The 22,702-nt window shown below is 41.8% G+C and overlaps 1 protein-coding gene across 2 annotated transcripts in view; it reads left to right on the top strand.

Annotated features, from left to right (window-relative positions):
- The first annotated feature begins 7,754 nt into the window (after positions 1–7,754).
- LOC129091934 (serine/threonine-protein kinase MARK1-like) overlaps positions 7,755–22,702 on the top strand; it is a 29,102-nt gene continuing 14,154 nt past the window's right edge. For both annotated transcript variants that reach the window (XM_054599628.1, XM_054599627.1), the window contains exons 1-3: positions 7,755–7,858; positions 10,596–10,796; positions 16,873–16,926. In XM_054599628.1, coding sequence (XP_054455603.1) covers positions 7,808–7,858; positions 10,596–10,796; positions 16,873–16,926 — 306 coding nt within the window. In that variant the 5' untranslated portion in view covers positions 7,755–7,807. The remainder of the gene's footprint in view (positions 7,859–10,595; positions 10,797–16,872; positions 16,927–22,702) is intronic.

Raw genomic sequence — 22,702 nt, 5'->3', positions numbered from 1 at the left:
TAAAATATGATGGATAAATGGGGCTAGGTTGTTGTGTTTTTCCTTTATATTCAACAGCTTGTGTGAAAGAGAGGAACAACAAATAAAAAACACTGTACTGTGCCAGAACCGAAGTGAGCAAGATCTGACTTCATATACAGTATAATGGAAAATGCAGCGGTTGTGTGAAATGCTCCGCTGCTCTTCCAATGCTTTGGGGAAAACGTGAGGATGATTTCATCTGAATATAACAATGATAAATGCAGTGAACACGATGCCCTAGCCATCATATCTATCTTATTTAAAGGGATCCAGAGGGGATGTAGTAATATAGTATGTTGAGTCAATGTGTGCCGAGGGACAAATGTGAAGCCTGCACACACACGCAACATATTCAGATGTGAAATTGGTTGGGAGGGGTTTTATGGTAAGTTGTTACTCAATCATTCTGCTGTCTAGAGCTTTAGTCAGAGCAGCGTTGGGATGTGTAAGATGATACACGATGTGTCATTGTTCCCCTAACCCCATCTTCAGCTCGCTGCTCATTGGGCTCTGTGTTTTTGCTGTCCTTGCATGATTCAACCCCCAGCAGAAAACATTGCTCACCCACTTTTTTTCTTTGACCCAACCATGTGCTGAATTCCCTAAGAAGAGCAACATTTTCAGGTCCTTGTTCTTGGTTAATAATCCACTCAGGGTAAAGATAATTAACCTAATCTCCCTGCATGTAGCTTGACATTTCATTAATCACCGTTTTATTTATAACAAGACCTAAGCCAAAGTCATTGGATGAAGATCACAGAGAAGAAAAAAAAATAATGAAAGTTCAGTAAGCTGAATGTCTGTTACCCTTTTTCCTTTATCCCAGTGATGCAATAACTGCCCTCTATTTCTTCCTGTTTTTATACTCTGAACATGTTTGGGATCAGATAAGTAAGCAAGCTGTTCATGTCAAACGGTCATGTTTTTACAGTCAAATTTTCCAAAAAGTAAGTGAACATTTCTGAATCAAGAAATTCATTACATGCTCAAGGCTTTTACAGTTAACTTTTTTTTTGTACAGAACACCTGCTTTACAAACATACAGTATGCAAATACAGTATATTACCGGCAGGCCCAGATTAGACCATTAGGAGGCCCCGGTGTGGGCCCGGACTAAATTTGTTTTTGGTAACTTGATTGAGTACAATTTTATATATTCCAATGCACTAGAGCTTAAAATTAAGTATGTATACAGATTAGACCTTAAGGTAACCTATAATATCAATTTATATTGTGCTTCGGAGGTTTCTGCGGTGCATACAGTAAGAACAAACTATTTTGTAATGAATTAAGTTACCACTGGGCCCCTGAGGGTACTACTGCTTTGCCTGGTTGATAACACACATTTGCAGTATGCGGCATATAATAATAAGAAGGAGGAAATCCCTTATGTTTTATTCAGATTTTGTGATGCCCACCAAAGACGATCAATGATTCATCCTCTTGGTTCATCTAACGTTTATCTTGTTGGGATGAACCAGGATCAAAGTGGTGGACCGACACAGCCATGAAACTAGTTTGACTAGAAACACGGCGAAAAAATAAAAACAATAACCCACAAATGGGATTGTGAAACAGTCTGAAAACAGTGCAGCAGAACTAGATTCATTTAGACATTCACTGGCCTCAGACTTATCCAGGTTTGACCCCAGGGCCTCCATCTAAAAAATGTTGTTGAAACTCAAATGATTAATCACTTCTCACTGGGAGTCACTCACAAACGCTTAATAGCGTGCAGTTACTTTATGTTCTCTTATGTCCTGAGCGCTTTCAGAGTGTGTGTCAGGGAGAGAAGTGAGAGGTGTTTTAATGGCGAGGAGTGCATGAAGAGGTGAGAAATTAGTAGTTTATTGGATGACATTTGAGATCGGAAAGATATAATGGGATGAGGTCACTTGTTAACGCTGGCAAAAAGTGCCACACGAGGGTGGCATAACCACACAAGGGCATTCACAGCGAGACACACTCACACACACACAGGCAGGCCGCTCGAGAAACCGCTCTAAAGGTATCAAGAACATACACACGTCAAACCAATTAGCAGAGCTAGCCGTGCATGTGTTCATGTTTGTGTATGTAAATTGTGAACTCTGCCGGTATGGTACGCTGCCCGGTGCCACTCCATGCGGCTGTTGAACACGTGCCAGGTCGTAAACACTTCCTGCCAACCACAGATGTCATTTCAATCAGCCTTCAGTCAGGCTGAAAAAATAAATCCTGGAGGTCCATACCTGTGTGATTACATTCTCTAATTATAGTTTGGAGCAGTAACTCTGAGATGACTAAACGAGACGGGCCCTCAGGGTGTTGTGAGTGTAATTATATCCTGACAATTAATAGGCCCAGCTCCTCAGAGAAGAGTTTGTTACATGATGACGTACCTGACCGTTTTAAGCTCGCCAGGGAAGCCTTTGAATTATGATATAATTACAAGGGAAAACGTGATATACAAGGATGATAATTATCACCAAGTACAGTAACAGTAGTGTAAGTGGCATTGCCTTTTATGCTACAAGTTCATATCAAAGGAAAAGTTTACATTTATCCTCTGAGGGGCTGCTGCAAAGTGTAGTGTTTATCATTAGCCGTTTGGTGAAAAGTGGAATACTTTGGACCTTGAGTGCATCATGTTGGGCCACAATAAGTGGAATTGTTGCTATATTCAAAGGAGGCTTGATCTGTTGCTATAGTAGCATGCAAATAGTGGCTGACTCATTTACACACATTTAGAGCAGCACGTTAGAAAAGGACATGCTGCAAGAAAATATTCTGCCAAAATAATTAATGACAACTTGGCAAACCAAATCTTACTGTTTTAACCAAATGCTGATCCATAAATCATAACAATTGACCATTTACAAGTCCCCTAGATAGGTTCTGATTGGTCCAAAGTCAAGGTAAAGCAGGAAATTGTTCAAAAATCCTGAAAGGAAGGCCACTGCTACAGAAAGGCCTTCTCACACACATGCTACCCTCTCCTTCATAGCTATCTGCATTAAAGAACAGCATCACAATTTATCCAGTCTGATTTCAAACAATAATCAGGTGCCCATATGGACACTGAATTGGTTTTGCCTGCTGTAATCATTCTTCTTGTTCATACAGACCATTAAGATATTCATGCTTAATGTGATTTTAATGTAAGTGACGGGGGACAATCCACAGTTTTCCCTTCTGTGTAAAAATGTGTTTCAAAGTTTATCTGAAGCTAATATGAGCAGCTAGTCTGAGTTAGACAAATCAAGTGGCTACCTTTCATTATCTCTTAGTATGAAATTCCCTGCTTTTCTCCGAAACACTGGCAGACAACGCTGCAACAAAACATGCATAAAAGACAGTTTTGCAGCAAAATTTTAAGCTTCATCACTTACACCCATTGCTCCCAGTCCACGTCCATCCCCCCCACCCTGTCAGCTCACATCTGCCCTTGAAGTCTTTTCATAGTTTCCACTTCCCTGCCATCCCTCCCAGTACATCACATTATAAGAGAGTACATGATGTGTGTGTGTGTGTGTGTGTGTGTGTGTGTGTGTGTGTGTGTGTGTGTGTGTGTGTGTGTGTGTGTGTGTGTGTGTGTGTGTGTGTGTGTGTGTGTGTGTGTGTGTGTGTGTGTGTGTACTGTATGCAGCGCTTGTGAGCACATGCATGTGTGACAGCGATGAAGACAGGCAGGTGAAGGGGAGGCCAAGGGTGGGCGCGGGCTGTTGACGTGCCAGTCAGTAATACTTTTCCTCAGGTCGAGGTGTGCTCACCGGGAGGGTGTGTTGCTGCTGGAAAGCTCTGTAATGAACAGGAGGCTGGCTCTCTGCCTGATCAAATTCCACCGCAGCCTTCATATCTATCTTGCCTTCCAAAAATGTTCAGCATACCAGTGGGTTTTATTGACTTGTCAGAGCAGACAGTGGAGTGCAAGCTCTGCCTTGTAAGGTGTGCAGTTAACAGGTTCCTACAGCAGGAATGTCTGCTGATGACTTTTTGTTTGTGATACCCTTCTGTGTTTTTAGCTCATATTGATGAGTGTTGATTAGAGTTACATGTGCTCGGACAGTGTTAATTCAGAATACAGATTTTGACGTTTTTTATCCAAGCTGGACTCTATCATGTATGCACATGTTCCTTTAAAATGAACTAACCCATAAGTCTACGTTACCTAGCACCAATGTGTGTCTCTCTCATGTATTGCCATTGCATTTTAATTCACAGAGCTTTCCCTTTTCAGAAAAAATGTCATTTAACAACATTTAAGGCCGTTTTGAAGATATTTCCACCATCCTCAAAGATTCTTCAAACCATCTGGATGGAAACATTGAAATATTTTTAAACCTGTTTCCTGAGTTATGCATATAATAAAAAAATATGATATTTCTGGTCCTGCTCCATCAATTTTGTAATTGATGGAGTGCTGAAGAAGTGCGATGGTAAATTGATGGAATTTTTTTATTTTTATTTGTTGAAATTCTCTTTGCAACCCGATAGCAACCAGTAATCAAATGCTTTGACAATAAAAAAAGGATATATGTGGGATCGTAATAAGCCTGTCCAATCATTTAATTTGTCCTGAATAAAAATATTGGACGGTCTACCTGTTTGTCTACTTAACTGCCTGCACCTATTCTGCCCGTGCACCCATCGCTCATCATTGGAGTCATCCACAAGCTGCTAGCCTGACAGCTGTGAGTACAAACAATAGCCATGTTTGTTGTTTACGATCATAATGATGATGATGGGATACCCTTCCAGTGTTATCGACCTGCTGGCTTTCTCGCTAGCTTTAGTGACCTTTGTGGTTAGTGCTGCTAGCTACTTTAATTGGAAAGGAGTTGGCGACACCGGGTTGAGTTTTTTGGTTGGATAAGTTTTATAATCTACTGTACTCTTGCTGGTTTTTCCAATGTTGCTTGCCAAAACTTAAATCTAACTTAAAAATATTATTGGTTATTATTGTCTTTATTGATTTTACTATCCAATATTTTATATTTTCAAACATGATATTTTTTTGCATTGTACAAAAATATCAAGGACATATGTAACCTGCACTATGATCCAAAAATACAAAACAAATTCGTTCAAAACAGCAGTAAGGGTTAAAAAACCTTGTCAAACATCACCATGTATATCTTTTTCAGATGCATAGGTCTGTCCTTAAATGTAATTGAAATACTTGAGAGGCACAAAGTGGGGCTGAATGTGAAAATGCAAAACTCTACAAAACATCTTCCTTCCTGACGAGGCTGTTCATGGTGTTCCCACACTTCTGCAGGATGTGTGCACACATTGTTACTGACTGGAAAGCGTGGCTTGACTTTCACTGGTGAAACTGAGTCAGGCAGAGAGAGCTGTGGTAAAGTGCCAATGCTGACAGATGCTACTAGACTATCTGTCTCATAATGAGTTTAGCCTCTCCCCCCTCTCTATCTCTCTCTCTGTTTCTCTCTAGTCCTTACTCTCACCCCCTGTCCTGCAAATACAGTTAACTGCATGACCATCCTGCGATGAATGGCGGTTAACAGCTGCCTCTTTTTTGATGGTTGCCTGTGAGAGCATGTAATTGCATTTGGCCCTGGGTGTACATGCACTCATTAAACCGGTGTCAGTGCCCATTACATTCCACAGCAGTGCAACTCAGGTACAGAATGCAAATCCCAAACACGAACACTGTGAGTGCTTGGGTCCTGAGGACGAGAGCACTGAAGGCCTCAGCTCAGCAGGGCTGCAAGTAAACCATAAAAAAAAAAAGTTGCATTGATTTTGAGTAAATTTACCTTTCCAAGTGAACAAGTCATTCTGATGAAAACAAATTTAATTTATTTCATTTCATAGTGTAAGAACTGGGTAAATGTTATCAAATACTAGCAAAACACAGCCAAATATCTCAGTATGAGTACTAAGAGGATGTGTCTTGATGGAATAATTTAGCTGGGCCCAGTTGTTAGGGCTCAGAGAGGATAAGATCTGCTATGTTGGGACCTGGTCCATGCTGGGATCAGATGCAGAATTCCAAAAATGCCCATCTACATGCCAAGATTCAGTTTTGGACCCCTTTTGTTTAGTTGAACCCATCTTATCTCTTTGAATATTGTTCTGGTATCTCTCCCTAAAACATTATGAAGACAAAACGTTTTTCAATGAAATTTATCTGAGCCCTCTGACCTGATGTGAAGAAGGTTGGTGGTCTCCGTCAGCTGATATTATGGAGCTGAGTTTGGGGCTGGTGAAAAATAAACATCAGATTCCTCGAAACCACAAAAACAGACCTAATGTTCTCAGTGGCTTTCAGGTCGTATGTCCATCAGTTATTGTGATACATTATGTCATGCTGTGTCCATTGTTATGGCTGGGGCCTCTCTGCTGGGTGAGACAAACCATCAGTCATGTAATGCCCAGGAAGGTGCAACTGTCTGCCTGAAATCCACAATAATTCTGCAGAGACAAAGAAGACGTGACACCTCATACAAAAAGACTCAATATTGGACATCAGCTCCTGTTGCACTGCTCGTCCTTCATCACAATATGAAATGTCAGTGCATTCATGACTTATGATATAGAGGATAAGAGCTGAAGGTAATTAAAGCAAAAATAGAGATGAGTAATACCATTATTTGTTTGGGCCCAACGTGTGAAACCCTGCAGATGTGCAACATCGCCCTCACTGGGTGCAGCCTGACACCTAGTGGATAAACTGCGCATGCACATCTGTCATTTCATCATCACAATACCCAGAAAAACACAAGTGATGATTTCAAAGATGAGACACATTAAATCTCTCTCTCAAAAGCAGATACTCGCTCCTATTTTGTTCCCTGCTCATTCAGAAGAAGAAAAAATAGTTCTATGGTCAAAACATAACTGGAGGAACCATGAGGGGTGTAATGCAGGAATGGTCCAACAGATGGCAAAGTCTGTCCAGTTTGCAGCGTGACACAGGCCTCACACTTGAACTAGGCCTCTCTCTGGACAGTGTTTACCACACTGTCATATTCATTATGAAGAAGTAAATCACTGAGCTGTTAAACAACGTTTGTCTAAACTAAGGAATTGAATCAACCAAATAATATTGTATTTATTTATATTATTCCAGCAATAATTGAGCCCCTGAGTCAGTCACAATGCAAAACCACCCTAATTTGTCCCTAATAAGCTGGGTGATGATGGCTCTTCAGGTTTGGCATTCTGCACACGCCCTTTAGTTAATATAGAGGGACACTGTTCAGACTGTGTGCTTAACTGTTTTCTGGTGACTTGAATAATGAGCTATAAAGGGGAGACAAAGGGAGTGTGTGTATGAGGGAGGGAGAGAGAGAGAGAGAGAGAGAGAGAGAGAGAGAAGAGATCCCTCCATCCTTCCTGGTGGGAGGTTTGAGATGCGCTGCGCAGACCCTTCCGCTGCCGACGCATCTTCCTGGCCTGCCCCTCTCTCTCTCTCTCTCTCTCTCTCTCTCTCTGCCTCTCTCTCTCTCTCTGCCTCTCTCCCTCTCTGTCTCCCTTTTCTGTCTGCCACTAGCCTACCTGAGGGGAAGCGCACAAAGCCAACAACCCAAAAAAAAAAAAAAAAAAAAAAAAAAAAAGAATTAATCTGGCGTGTCGCCTGGGCCCCTGCGCGCGCTATGCTGCGGTAAAAAAGGCCGCTGTTTTGCGGTGTTTACCAGGGGATGTAGAGAGGGACGGAGGCACCGCTCTCCCCCCTAACCCACCCACCCACCCACCCCGCCGACGGACCCGCGCCGACTGTCTGCGCTGCTCTGCCCAGCCCGCTGCACCGCTGAGCGGCCTGCGAGAAGCACACAAGATGTCGACCAGAACGCCATTGCCAACGGTGAACGAGCGTGACACCGAGAACGTAAGTGCTGCTGACCGGAGACCCCGGTGCCATACCCGGACGTGGGACGGGATGGAAGCGACCCGGCTGTATGGATCGTTTTTTTTTTTGCGCACTGGTCGGTGCAGGTTTATGGCCAGCTCTTTTTTTTTTTTTTTTTTTTTTTTTTTTTTTTTTTTTTTTTTTTTTTATAGAGGGGCTAGTGTTGCAGATGAGCGACTCCACCAATGAGCACTCCCGTTTCCTTTTTCCCCTTCTTTCCCCTCTAACGGGAATATGTCTCACGGAGCCTAGAATAACCTAGAATAAAAAGGCGCAGTTTGGTGATGCCTGCCCCAGTTTGTGAACACAATACGGCGCACTGCGTCAGGGTGCTGGCTTTAATGATGCACGCCAAGCTTGAATGTTAATGTTGAGAATGAATGTGGCCTGTGAGAAAGATGGTGTTGCACCCTCTCGTGCAAGTGGGGGTATTTTTCGAGTCCACAACGTCAATATTTAAGAAAGGGTGGAGGAGGATGTTGTCCTACTTTTCAATGGCAACGCTTGGTAGCATCGCAATGTGACATCCATCACCTATTGGGCCCTGTTGTAACTGCACGGAGGAGGAGGTGGAGGAGGAAGAGGAGGAGGAGGAGGGAGCGTGTTATTATTCACCATTCTGCTGCCACGACACTGATACAGACATGTACGCTATTTATTAACGACGGGAAAGAGACGTGGCTGGTGACGCTGTGATTTCTCATTCACAGTGTGAAGGAATGTTTATGAACGGCCACCACGTGCCCTCAAAGCACAGCATAATAACACAAATCTTTTCAGATTCAGTCCAAATAAGGACCTCTGGATGTATGCTGACAGGCTCTGACATATCTAGGTTATTTTCCTGGAAACAAGACGAGGCACTGACTAAACCCTCATCATATTATATCTTATTACAAGCAGTGGAAACAGCTGGAAGCAGTGTTTTATTATTTATATACTTATTCCCAGATTTAAAAATAGGTCTTTTAGTTCGGCTTTCTTTTCAGAGTACATGAATCTGGGTTATTTATTGTCAGGTGATAACATTTAAATTGGAAAATGCATTTCCAAAGTTATAACCTAAACCCTAATGACATCAGCTTTCTGGTTCATTCTCTGCCAGTATTCAGAAATGCATCAGTGCTGCATTTGTCTTACTGTCTAATGCTGCTATAGGTCTCATAGACATAAACTGCTAAGCGGCTATTAAAGCACTGCCTCAACAGCAAAGCAATGGCTGTAGCCGGCCAGCCTAGCCTGCCTCTGGTCGACTCCATCATGCAGCCCCAGGGCCCACTAGCAGCTGAACTGCATTGCATAACAGCTTATTACTCAGAGAGACGAGTGGCTCTAAGTGCAGCAAGATAGAAGAAGCTCTCTCCTGGCTTTCTTTATTTTTATATATAAATCTTTGTGTGTCTGCGCAGGTGTGTGTTAGTTGTTTAGTTTCTGGCATCCCCTCAATACATAACGTCAGTGTTTTTTACGTTAATGGATGGTCGAGTGAAACAAACTTTGTGTATTAATCGAGTGCTCCAAATCCCGTGCCTGTCCAGATGCTTCTCGGTTAATTTACAGAAGTTTGGAGCCAGGCCAAGCATGTGCTGGTGTGTTAAGGCATTTGTGTCTGAAGGATGAACTGGCCATATGACGGGTCTGATTTAAAGTCGATGGAACGAATTAAAGGCACTTTAATGTGGACATATACCAGCTGCATGATAAGTAAGGCAATGCAAGCTACACAGATTTCTCTACCACTGATATCTAAAGAGGGTTTGGTGCATTAGAAGCAAGGATGCTGACTTTGACTGGCATCTAATACACACACACACACACACACACACACACACACACACACACACACACACACTGGGGAGTGTTTTTATGTATCCTGCAGTGTAGCTCTCCCTCTGTCAGGATGTATACTAGCTGAGGTGATGCGCAACCTGCAGGGTGTAGCGTTTCTCTGGTGAAACAGGAGCAGAGGAGTCTGGGTAACTAGACCAAGGCTTTATTCTCTGGATGGGCGTGGTGCTCAGGAGCAGAGGATCATGGGATCACTGACCTGGACTGACATCAGCAGCTGTCGTGGAGGAGAGGAAACAGACCAGCAGAGACTGTGTGTAGCCTGTGCCAGCTCTGTACTTATAGCAAGCCTTTTCTAAGTCACCTTCAAACGCCATATCACAGGGACACTTGTTGTAAACGGATTTGGCCATGGGGCCGGTAATATTGTTGAATCTTGAATCTGTACTGCACATTCTGTAGGTATTCTGAAAGGCAAAAAGTCAAAGGAGTTTACTTTATTTTGTTGTTGAATCTTGTTTTGTGTCTGATAAGGTCTTTTTGAGGTTAAGGTGTCACAGAGGGAGAAGAGGGAGCCTGATTCTCTCCTACACAGTTCCTCTTTGGGCCGTGCATGCAGGGCACTACTGTGTGTGAGGACATGTCAATGAAGTTACAATATGTCTAACCCCTTATTGAATCTGAATCTAAGTTAATGGGTTCATCTCTGTTTGCACAGCAAATTTCCCACCTTTGGCAAACACAATGCTCCACTGCAGCACTCTGCTGCATTGTTTGTTTGTGTGAAGCCAGTGTAGCAAGAGGAAGGTTCCTTTTGGGATTACTGAGTGTCAAAAAGCCAGAGAGGTTCATGGAGTTGTAGAATTGGTGTCTGAGCTGGGAATGAGGATGTTACTTATCTCAACATGTGTGGCTTTTTTCCCTGCAGCACTCTTCGGTGGACGGCTTCGTTGAACCCCCAGTGCCCCCGACCAAATCTGCGAGTCGCCACAGCTTGCCGCGATGCCGCAACTCTTTCACCTCCACAGAGGAGCACCCCCATATTGGCAATTATCGCCTCCTCAAGACCATTGGGAAGGGGAATTTCGCCAAGGTGAAGCTTGCACGACATGTCCTGACTGGACGAGAGGTGAGACCAGTTTTAATTTACATTTTTTAATCATTTTAGTATCAATGCATTGTTCATCCCAAAAACCTACTATGTCAACCTAACTTTTTTATTGCCACACAGTAACAGTTAGGGCTCCAGCTTGCTATATTACTTTCGTCATTGGTTAATCTACCTATTGTTTTCTCGATTAATCAGTAGAGCCATGTAGGCTGAGTCCTTGGCAGCCGCCCGGGTTTGATTCTGACCTGTGACCCTTTGCTGCTATTCATCTGCTCTCACTCTCTCCCGTTTCCTGTCATTCTCCAGCAGCTCTAATTCAAGCAATTAAAGCCTTAAAAAGCATCTAAAAATGTCAGAGAAATGTCCATGGCAACATCCCAGAGCCGAACTTAAAATATTACTTGTTTAATCCCACCAACAGTCTAAAACCCAAAGATATTAAATTACCATCAAAGAAGAAAACCATCAATAAACAAGTGAATATTTGATTGACTTGTTTCAGTTCTGGTAACAACGCATGAAGCGAGCTTGACAGAATGACTATATTCAAAGTTTGCAGACAGTATGGTCATGTTCTCATTTGAGATACAATTTAACACATCAACCAGAGAAACCGTAGTATAAAAAATAGAAGCTTCCATATTTATTTGCGTAAACAACCCTTGCACTGAAAGATTTAGCTTGAAGTGGTATTTTGTAAATGACATATGTTGAGTTTGCTCCAAGTTAAATCCATTTTTTGGCCTGTTCTGGTTCTCAAGAGAATGAATGATTTCCTGTCACGACAATATTGTACTTGTCAATGTTAGTTCTAACGTTAGGCCAGGTCAAGCTCTCTCTTTTTCTGCCACACACTCATATAGTTGTGACCTGTCAGCGTGATGGACATCCAGCTTTGGTGTGTCTGTAATTAAAGCTCCTGATTCCCTAAGGAGAAAACAGTGACCTGCGATCTTTCACTGTCTTTCACTCAGCAGGTACCACAGCGCTCAATGACAGCCCTGATCCACATCAGATATCCTCCCATGTCAGTTTCTTAGCCACTTGTTTCATTACGTTCTTGGTCATATCAGAGTATGGAGGGCATGAATGTTCTCCCAGATCAAACCAGTAACAGTCTGATCCATTCTGCGTCCTTTAATGCTAATATTAAACAGGCGTATTGAGTATGCAGCCCACTGCTTGCTGAGAAGGTCAGCCACTGCATTGTGTACCTGAGTGCCCTTGCTGGCTCATCAGAATGCAAACACATGGATCAGAGTGAGAGAGAGAGAGAACAGGTGGAAAGAACACAACTCACTAAAAACGATGCTGTCTGAGCTGAACAGCTAAAACAAAAAAAAGGGTTTCCTGTGTAGAAAAACATGAAAAGAGCTCTGTGGTGAGAGAAGCAGTCACTTCTAGGTGACAGAGTGTCCTCTATCTGCTGAAGAGGGTGACTGCAATACACACACACGCACACACACACACACACACACACACACACACACACACACACACACACACACACACACACACACACACATACACACAAACACAGTCACACACACAAGCTCAGCTGCACTGAGGGAAACATTTGCCTGTACCATATGTCCTCATCTTCTACCCACTAGGGAGGGTGATGAAACATTATTATGTATCAATTTGATTTATCAGTTTTCAGTAAAATTGTATCATAATGATTCCTCATCATGTTATTGTTGCACTCAATTTTGACGACTATTATCGGTATTGATTAATCTGTTGGTTGTTTTTTAATCGATCGGTCGACTAATAGTTTGTCTATACAGCATTTACTTTGCACGGCAGCTGGATTCTCACAAAATCATGCGAGAATAGTGGGATCACACAACACCAAAATTTCATCTTGCCAGGCTTCAAGTTATGTGTTTGTGTTCAGTTAGTCAGAGTTCGGACCAATCAGAATCCTGTGAGGTGCTACTGGCAGCTATGGGCGTGGCTTATGTGTGTGTGTGCGACGCCATGGAGAGGAGACTATTCGCTTTTCTCGATGGAAAATAAGTTTTTACTCTTCTCCCGACTCGCTATGGCAAGAGTTTGATTAGCAAATGCTTCAACTGCCTTCTATTTTATAAAAGTGCATCCCCTTTCCAAACAGTTCCCAAAGACGGCTTCTCAGATGGTTCTGTGCAACAAACCATCTGTCGGGTCAGGTTGATATAACGTAAGAAAATTGTGAAAAATATTAATTGATTATCAAATTAATTGACCATTACATGTTGTTTTTTGTCAATCAACTAATCAATTGATCGACCTTTTTAGCTCAAATGTTGACGCATAAAAGGAATTGGACTTCAGTAACTATTTATGTACATACTCAGAAGAAATGTACTAAAAGAACCAAATAAAGACAACAACAAAGCTAAACAAAGATAAGCAAACATGAACATACAGATGCTATGCGGTAAGTACGACAACTGGTAGATATAAAAAAAAGTTTTTTATTTCTATAGCCCAAAATCCAAACCTTCTTTAGAGTACTTAATATCTGTACAAGCTCCTCTGTCCTTAAGATTCTCAATCTGAGTAAGAATAAGCTACACATAACTGACAAATAGATTTGGTACATACAGAGTAGGCAGAAATACACATACATGAAGTATCTATTGTATATGCAGGTTAAACTATTACTGGATACTGTGTGTGCAGTGTTCTGTCTAAACGGTGTAAAAACTGCTGGAATACATTTTGTATGGGTGTATGCACAATACTTGCTAAGACAAATAATATAATGTTCATTCTTATTCATTACATTCTTATATTCTAGCAACAGTCATGTCTTTCTTTTCTGTGTATGAGATAGGACCTTGTGCTTTGCTACAATAGTTCCCTTCAGCTCACAGAGGTCATGACCCTGTGGCCGTGTAAAAAGAACTCAGGCGGAAATCAAGATGTAGAGGAACATGTAAAGCTCAGCAGCCCACAAGTGAAGCTATGAATAAGTTTCCCCTCCGAGTGCTCTAGCTGACTATTCACGTGAACGTGTTTGAAAACGCGCAATCACAAGACCTGCATACGCTGAAGAGCATATGGGCCGTTTGTTACGAACGCGCTGAATAATTAACAGTGATGCGTGTTGCCCTTCTGTCATTGTGGAGCTGAATTATTCACCCTCAAAGCTATTAGACATAAAACACACTCACCCACATGCACACAGACACTGGCATGTGAAGTGTTGCCATTTTGATGAATGAGTGCATCAAATGTGAGAACACAAGGGAAATATTGGTAAAGTGTAGCGTCCAGGAAATGTTAAGAATATCTCTGATTCATGCAAAGGGAATAGTGGAAGTGGGAACAATGGAGTGACACCCATGAGGAAGAGCTCCGACACCTGCAGGCATATGTGGACATACACAAACAGACGTACACACATATGCATGCACCTCCACCTGAGTTTTCTCCATGACAGGAGGAAGCAGAGAGGAGGTGGGCGAGGTCTGTCTGTGCACCTGCCCACCCAAGACAGGCTGCAAATAGACACCACCTGCGTACTGCGTGTCTATACACAGCGAGCATTTCTACAGTCTCTCACTCCACTCTCTCTTCTCCTTGCAAAACTCTTTTACTTTGCTGTCAATATATAGTTTAGTTAACAAGTTTGGTGGTAATTAAATGCAGCTTGTATTGTAGGTTTTGGGAAACCCTGCTCGGTCTGAATAACCTGCATTCTCTTCACCGTGACTCAGCATTTGCTTTCTGGTTTTCCCCTTAACGGTGCAGCTTGGGATTAGAGCCAGAGTTTGCATCCACTGAAGCATGCTTATTAAGCTCTCTTAAGGCTGGAGTCACTGTAAAACTGCTATGTTTAATTGATAATGCTTACATGGTATAATTAAACTACAAAAGGCAGTTTATCCCCTTCCTCCCTTCTACTCTTATTAGAGGTCAGAGGTCAGGGTTGCAATCTCTTTCAGAATCTTATTGAACAGTTGAATATACAGGATGACAAAAGACAAAACAAGCTAGTCTTGATAGTTTCACAATGTAACGCGTAGAGATAGAGCACCTGCTTACTATTAAGAGAGAGAGGAAGCAGCAATCAGTGAAACAGTTGCTCCTGATTCAGTTCAGAAAAACATCAACCAATACATCCGTGAAAAAAATATTTCACCTGGTTTTTGTGAAGTTTACAGTTTTGAAGCAGGTGTAAGCCAGATTTCTGGTATTTGATTTAAAACAACTGTATGATTTATTCCAACAGCAAACATCACTATCAGTAGTTTCCTGTCCTGTTTGTTAGTTCCCAACATAGTGTATGATAAAGATAATTACCAAGTTAATTCTTAACATCTGTACATTGTATATGATGGAAAACCCTTAATGTTTTGCTCGAAAGCCCTTCATCACAGCTGTTATTCCATAGTATAGAGTTGAGAAGCTATAGTAATATTGATTATAACAATAACTATTATAATAAAATGCATTATTATTTTCTAAGAAATGTGGAGAGAAAGAGAGAGAAGTGGGATGACATAAAACAAGGGTCCGCGCTGCTGCCTTTACGTGATTGAGTGTGAAGCGATACGCAGTAATTCTAATGGTCACTGGTCAAATGGTGGTGGTAACACGACAAGATTAGCTGCAATGCGACAGCAAAGGCTGTGGGAAAAAGACACTGATATCTAGTAAATATGGATGTAAAAAATGCTGCATTTAAAAGACACGGCTGTGTTTCATGAGGTTGGAAAAACATGCAACACATTTGTTGTTGGAGCTTCAGGAGACACCCAGTGAGCTTTGTTCAGTAACACTGAATGTAAACATTACTGTTCACAAGAAAACTCCACAGGGCACATTGTATATAAGAAATGAACTTGCAGGTTATGCAAACGTTCAATTCTTAGTTACATTAGTAGTTAGCCTGGTTAGCATTTGTTAGCATCAGCATTGTCATTGTGAGCATGTTAGCATGCTTATGTTAGCATTTAGCTAATAGTACAGAGCAACTAGCATGTCTATGAAATCTGGAGTTATTAGCCATGAGTTTCTCCTCCTTTTCAGTTGAGTTGTATTATTCAACAACAGTGCCTCTTTACCTAAACACCACCATAAAAATATTTATCATGAATGCTGGTGTTTTTGAGTATATATCATTTACAGTATGCAAACTATGGTAATACTCATTATGTAGACACCTTCATTTGAACTGCATGACTTAAAACAGCTCGGATCTGAGTTTATTTTTACTGACATTAACAAACACTACAACAGAAAATAAACACATTTATAATGTTTAACACTGTGAAATGGTCTGTAAGGACATCTAAACTCCCCTTGGTCTTCCTCAGAGCCCTGTGCTCTCTGTAGCAAGGCTGAAAAAAAAATCGTAATTGCTTGGTTAGACCTCAAACTGTGACATTCATATTTATTCAGCCATTCTTAAGTCAGTGTTATAAAAACTGATTATTGTTAAACATTTTTTGCAACATCAAAAGGCCACAATATAGTATAATATGTAATTTCATTATATTGTAAAACTGCTCCTTCAATCTCTTATCAGCATAATGTATGAGCTCACTGGTGAGTCTGCAGTGTGGCTCAGCTTGTTGTTTTGTGAAAGCTGCTGAGCTCTCAGAAAGTGAAGGGAGCAGGTCTGTTTCAGTGTGCACTTTGGGGGTGATTATTGAGATGGATGGTTCAGACTGCTGCCTAGCAAGATCTGCCCGGCCAACAGTAGATCACTGACCTGCGGAGTCACATATACTAACACTGGCCTGCCCTGGCTGCCACACAGCCAGGTCTGTGGAAGCATTTACACAAACTGTTAATACCTTCTTTTTTTTTTATCGTCAACAATCAAAGTTTCATCTCTTCAGAAATTACTGAACAGAGGGGCTTTAAGGTGTGTTCAGATTAAACAGATTCGGCCGTGACATGTTTTGACAAAGCTGCCTCGCAGCAGAATAGTGAAAAAATGAGGATAGTTCATTTCAATACAAGCTTTCGCTGTACAAACCAAAACACAAATACAAAACTAGAATTTGTTTTTACATCCTGGTTATCTTTCATCTCCACATCCCTCTTCCTTTCTTCTTCTGACTTTGTCGTTCTTTGTCTTTTCTGTTTCTAGGTGGCGGTGAAGATTATAGACAAAACCCAGCTGAATCCCACCAGTTTACAGAAGGTGAGTCAGTGTTTTTATGGCCACATGGTTACATTAATGTCTTGGTTACAGCGCTCATGGCTTTTTCCATTAGTCATTCCTGGGATGTTGCCACTCTTGTTGCCTTGCTCTTTGAACTCAGGATGTGCTGTTTTACATAATGTAATCAGATGTAGTCAGGAGGGACCGAAAGGCTTGTTTAATCCAGCGCCCCTCTTGACTTTTTGTTGGTATTTGGTTATGAGCAGCTTAAAATACGCCTGCCTGCCTGCCTGTTTGTGACTTGACCTTGTCTAGCAGTCATAACCAGTTACAACAAAGAGTTTGGGACAGTTTTCCTGATTACTAGATCCAAATCCAGCTCTTTCTGCTGATTAAACGCACACACTCACAATCCTCATGGTAGATTACACCATTTGCAGATGGTTGCTGCTACATGCATTACCTACTGTGAGCCTCAAAGTGATGCAGGTGTCCAGCTGACAGATTTCTTTTTTGGGGTCAGGACATTATTGTAGCATGGCTCCCCATAGCTCCTCTTTTAATTATAGTGTTTTGTAAAGGATGAACAAATTGCTAAGCAACCTTTGCGGTGACTCATTAGACTATAATAAAGGACAATTGTAACAACAACCAGACCTACATAGATGGCAGTTGATGTCTTGATGGACCTCTTGGCCTCAAACTCTCTATATAAGCTGCCAGCGTAAGAAAATATTGCTGCAGCAAGCAGTCTCAATGGCAAAAATAATAACAACAATTTGCTTCCCAAAATGTCTGCCATCCCACATTTGTCTGATCGGAGTCAACCCAATGAGTCTGGCTTATCAAACATGGTGTGATTGTGAGACAAATGACAAATTTGGAATCCTACTTGTTAGACTGTGAAACGAGACCATCGAGGCGTTTTCTAGCATGATTCTGTTCTCCGCCAGCTAATCTGTAATTGTCTTGGATCTTAATGCGATCCGACTGCAATTCTTCAGACCATCATTGCGAAGACGCTTTGAGAATTTCAAGCGCCGAGTTCTGCGCTCATCTAATCTGACTGAGATGAATTTCATTGTGCAAGCTCTTTTGTTAGACAGCCTATTGTGTGGTTTCTAATCTGCACACGCTCAGTGGGGTAATGAACATTTAGAGGCGTTGTGTGGGTGAGGCATTAAGATTCTGAATATAAACTGACTTCAGCGCGTTGGGTCTTGTCTAGGTCATGAGAGGTTACACACCCGATGGGTCGGGTTGTCCGCTGCCTGGTGACAGGCACAGCAGACGTATCATGTGAGATCGCCGACCAATCAGGATCTCTCTGATCAATTATTCAGTGAGCCTTTCAAATGTCAGCTGCAGTAGACCTGAGAGGGTCAATATGGAAAAGTCTTATGGCTTTCCATGGGGGATGAGCTTTTATTGGTGTAATAGCATGCATGAACATTGGTGGAGATCTTCATGTGTTAAATATTGTATGTGTTTGTGTATTGGAGTCTAAAGACATGTTTATATCTGTACAGGGCTTGTAGTTGTATATTTTATGTCTGCTGCTCTGCACTATAGATTGCTGTAATGGTATACAGAAGTGCCATCTGCAATGCAGAAGCTGGTCTTATAATGCAGCAGTCGTCTCCTGGATTGAATCAATAGTCTCATTGACTCAGAGTGTCCTATGCTATCCGTCTGAAAGCCCAACTATGGATGCATTAACATCCACCTTAATAACATTTTTGTTTGGATTGGCCAGATAATATTTGTGAAGAATGGAGTCAGTCCGTGGTTCTCATCCCTGGGGTTTGGGGTTCGTAGTGCTGCTGGATTGCCAGATAATTGCTGTTAATTGGCAATGATTTCCAGATTGGATGACCTGAAAAAAACAAAACACGCTATGGGTTCAGAGGAATATAATTGAAAACCACCACTCTAATTGAACAAACAGACTTTTGGGGATGTACAGAAGTAACCAATTAAAAACAAAAAAAAGTATAAATATACTTATTGGCCCCCTTTTAATTGGAAAATTGTACTTGTTGTTGTCTACAAATGTGCTGTGCAATGATGTTAACATCTCACGCTGATGTCAGTTATTTCAGTATGTTTCCACAATGCTTATTTTGATTTTGTTCATGTTAAGAAGTCTAGACTGAAATTCACATCGTTCCTTGAGGGTGTCATGTCCTGTCCCCCATTCTAACCCTCACACTAGGAAAGTAGCAAGAAAATGTTATATTAAATGGATGTAACATTTAAGTCCATCCCAAATTCTGTCTTAAGATGGATTTGTTCCCCCTTTCACATCAGTGACAAAGTAGTCCTGGTAGTTCTGCAACACGGTTTCTTGGACAATAAATTGACCATACCACAGTGTCCATATTCATGTTTAGAAATGCCATCCTCTGCATCTGAGCAGGCTATTTCTAGAGGCGGATACAAACAACAGATGGTCATTATTATTGATTCGATGACTCAGGCTTTCTACATGCATCAAGAGCAGAGATTGAAGGATGCTTTGGTGAAATGCTGGTGTCTAAAATGACCTTGTCTCCTCTTGCTTTGGAGACGATTAAACATGTTTGTACTGAGGATAAACCCGGGAAAGAATTGAACTATGCATACAATTCACTGTAAACTGTTATAGAACAGTTTTTTATTTGTGATCCTGTTTGTTTGTCAGTGTGGGTGAGTGAGGTTTTTCAGAGGTCTGATCTGGCTGCATTGCTTCTCCACTCACTGTTAACGGCGACTCTTTCATGTTAGCCCTTCAAAATGCCGCTGATCTCTCTTTTTATGGTCTCAGAGGAGCTGGGATGTGGGCACACCATCTGGCTCAGTGGGCACAGCCAGCGCTCTGGCAGATTTCATACAGCCACACACACACACACAAGCATGCGTGACACATACATGCACACACAGGAGATCCTTTCGTTTATGCAGAAGGCTCCAGCTGGCAGATCCTCTGTTTGTATGTGTTTCAGTGACATTTGGCAACATTTCCCGCACATGGATGCCTTCCTGTACCTGTGTGCAGCCTCATATACACATGCAAACATCCTCTAACCTATCTAAGAGTAGGATTTAGAGACAGCAGAGATAAAGTCAATATCAAAATCTCTGTTTTTATCACTTATTTTCTTGCACTTGTCTTTGTCAGTCTGGTGTTTCCCTCTGATTATTTGATTTTAAAAAGAGGTTAGCAGAGGCCAGAATGAGTCACAAGGCTAGAATGAAGCGGTGGTCTGTTCCTTTATGGTCCTCTCTTCCCTGGTGTGACTTTGTGGTGGTTTCAGTGTAACAGGAAATGAGGTCAGCTGAGCTTCCAAAGCACCTCCTTAGATCCGCCACAGGAAATGCATCACATGTCATCTGTGGTCAGGGATGTTGACGTTGTCAGGGTTTTTAGGCATTTGAGCCCTAAAATAGGCCTCTCTGTTAATCCCCTCTTTCACTGAGCAAACGCTGCTCCCATCCCACCATCCCATCGCCCTCTGTCTCTTCCTAATCTGTAAATAAGAGTTTTCTTTCTGCTTCAACAACAGAACAACAACGAAATATTAAAGGTTATATAATCGACCAGTCAGACGGGATAGATGTGCCATTTCAGACCAAATTAAATGCGAGACCGATTCACATTTGGAAAAGGTAGAGCTGTGACGCAAAACGGGCCAGAGAAGGTGAAGAGAGTAAACGAAGCGACAGAATCACTGGCAGATCACTGAAAATTAAAATCTCCTTTTGTAGATTTGGCTCAGAGCCGCCGTGCTGCTAACCTTCAGTCTTCCTATGTCATATCTGAGTTTGACAGTTTTATGGCAGCCAGAATTAGTTCATACTCTGGGTATTTTCTGCCAGTTGCAAAAAGCCTACCATGGGGTCAAGCTCCTTTAATGGCTGTTGTTTATGTCTGTCTTGCGCCTGCCACTCTGCATTAGCCAATGAAATGCTGGCGAGCCCATTGGCTAAAAGAGCTTTGGTCTTGTTCAGATGAGTGGAATGTGATTGGACAGACAGCACTGTTGTTCGTGGTGAATCATGAAACAAATCGAATGTTGCGGCGGAAAGATATGCATCCATTTAGATGTTTATGGATGTATGTTTCCAGTGCTGTCGAGACGTTCGTTGTGAGTTAAAAGATGATCAGATACCATTATCGGATGGCCAATGTTAATACAAACGAAGTTAAAGAGGTCATAATGCCTTTTATTTTACATTGCTATGAAAACATATCCTTCAAACAAATGTATTAGTTAAAGTTTATTGCCAAAAACAATTTACAAGATAACATTTGAACACATCATGATAATGTGAGCTAGAGCTGGTTTACATCATAATGTAACTCAGTGCAACCTCTGTATGTTAGCTGCTCCATTATTTAACCAATCAGGACTGGGCTGCCCACTGGCTGATAAAGTTAATTAGCTCTCCTCCTGCTGTTTTCAACACAGATTTGTTGTTTACAATACTGCATTATCAAGGAAAAAATAATGTGCAAGAGAGTGTTTAACCACAGGTGTGTTGTACTAGTTTGCACATGCACAGTACTGATAGAGCAGGATGTATGGATCGGGTGGCGAGTGACAAGTTGTTCCTGTGTATTGTAAATCAGCTGAAAATTATATGGTAATGTTATATCAGGTCAGTGTATAGACTCGTACACTCGCCGAACATTTAAGGCCGATTCTGAGGCATTTCAAATACTTGTATTGGTATCAGAACAACTCTAGTTAAAATGGGCTCCTTGGTAAAAGTGAAGTTGTTCCTTGGTGTTCTTGATAATGAATATAAGGTGGCACATCTCCGCAGAAGCAGAGAGAGACAGAGACAGAGACAGAGACAGGTGTTATTTTCAGCACCAGGAGTGGAGGACAGGACAGATTGTCTGAATGTCAGTGACACCTCTGTTCCCTCTGTCCGTCTCTCACTGTGTCTTCTTTGACAAAACAGCAGGCAGGAGTTATTTACTGATATGTGGTTTTAAAGTATTATATGTGCATATGAAAACATGCACGCATACACACACTCATTGGAGGGGTGAGGACTTCCAGGCATCTCATCCTATCAATAATCTCCATGTTGAATGAGCAGCTGTGCTGCTGTGACAGAAACAGTCCAGCCAGTTCCTGTAAGTGTTCCCAGTCTGATATCTGCTGTTCTGCTCCTTCTGCATGGGGGCTCTGCTGTAATTAAGGCTAGTTTGGGAGTCTGGCTGCCCCTGGGTGGCTGAAAGTAGGTCACTGGCACAGACTACTGAGATCCAGTCGCATTAGAAACAGTTTGTTTTTATGTTTGTGATACACTGATTGTTTTTGCAGCTATCCTTGTAATCATTTTATTCAACCACTGTCTCAATTCACCATCTAAATCAATAATTCTTATTCATTTTAGTTTAAAGAAAGTAATTTAGCCTCAAAGAAAGTTAGCCCAGATATTCAGGACTCCCTCACCGTCTCTAGAACCACGTTGTAAACTGCTTTATGCCCCGCTGTGTCTCCCCTGTATGCCTGCAGATATTATTGATATTAATACTAGACTAGATCAAAGATCCTAAACTCATTATCCGCTGTCAGTCGCCATGGTGGCTTCCTACATCCCTATTGAGCTTTTATCGACAGGGGCTGCGTTTGTTGTCGTCGTTTTCCACCGCTCTTCTCAGATTTGTTCTAATTTTTGTTTCCAAGTGGCTGCACACGTGCTTCCCATGTGAAGGGCTTTAGGGCAATGACGCAAACGAGAGAGAGAGAGAAAGAGAGAGTGAGAGAGAGAGAGGGAGGGAGGGAGGGAGAGAGAGAGAGAGAGAAAAGAGAGAAAG

This window comes from Anoplopoma fimbria, chromosome 6 (genome assembly GCF_027596085.1).
Source record: "Anoplopoma fimbria isolate UVic2021 breed Golden Eagle Sablefish chromosome 6, Afim_UVic_2022, whole genome shotgun sequence".
In the NCBI taxonomy this organism is placed as follows: Eukaryota; Metazoa; Chordata; class Actinopteri; order Perciformes; family Anoplopomatidae; genus Anoplopoma; species Anoplopoma fimbria.
The sequence above is the reverse complement of the archived record's forward strand: the minus strand, read 5'-3'. Positions and strand labels throughout refer to the sequence as shown.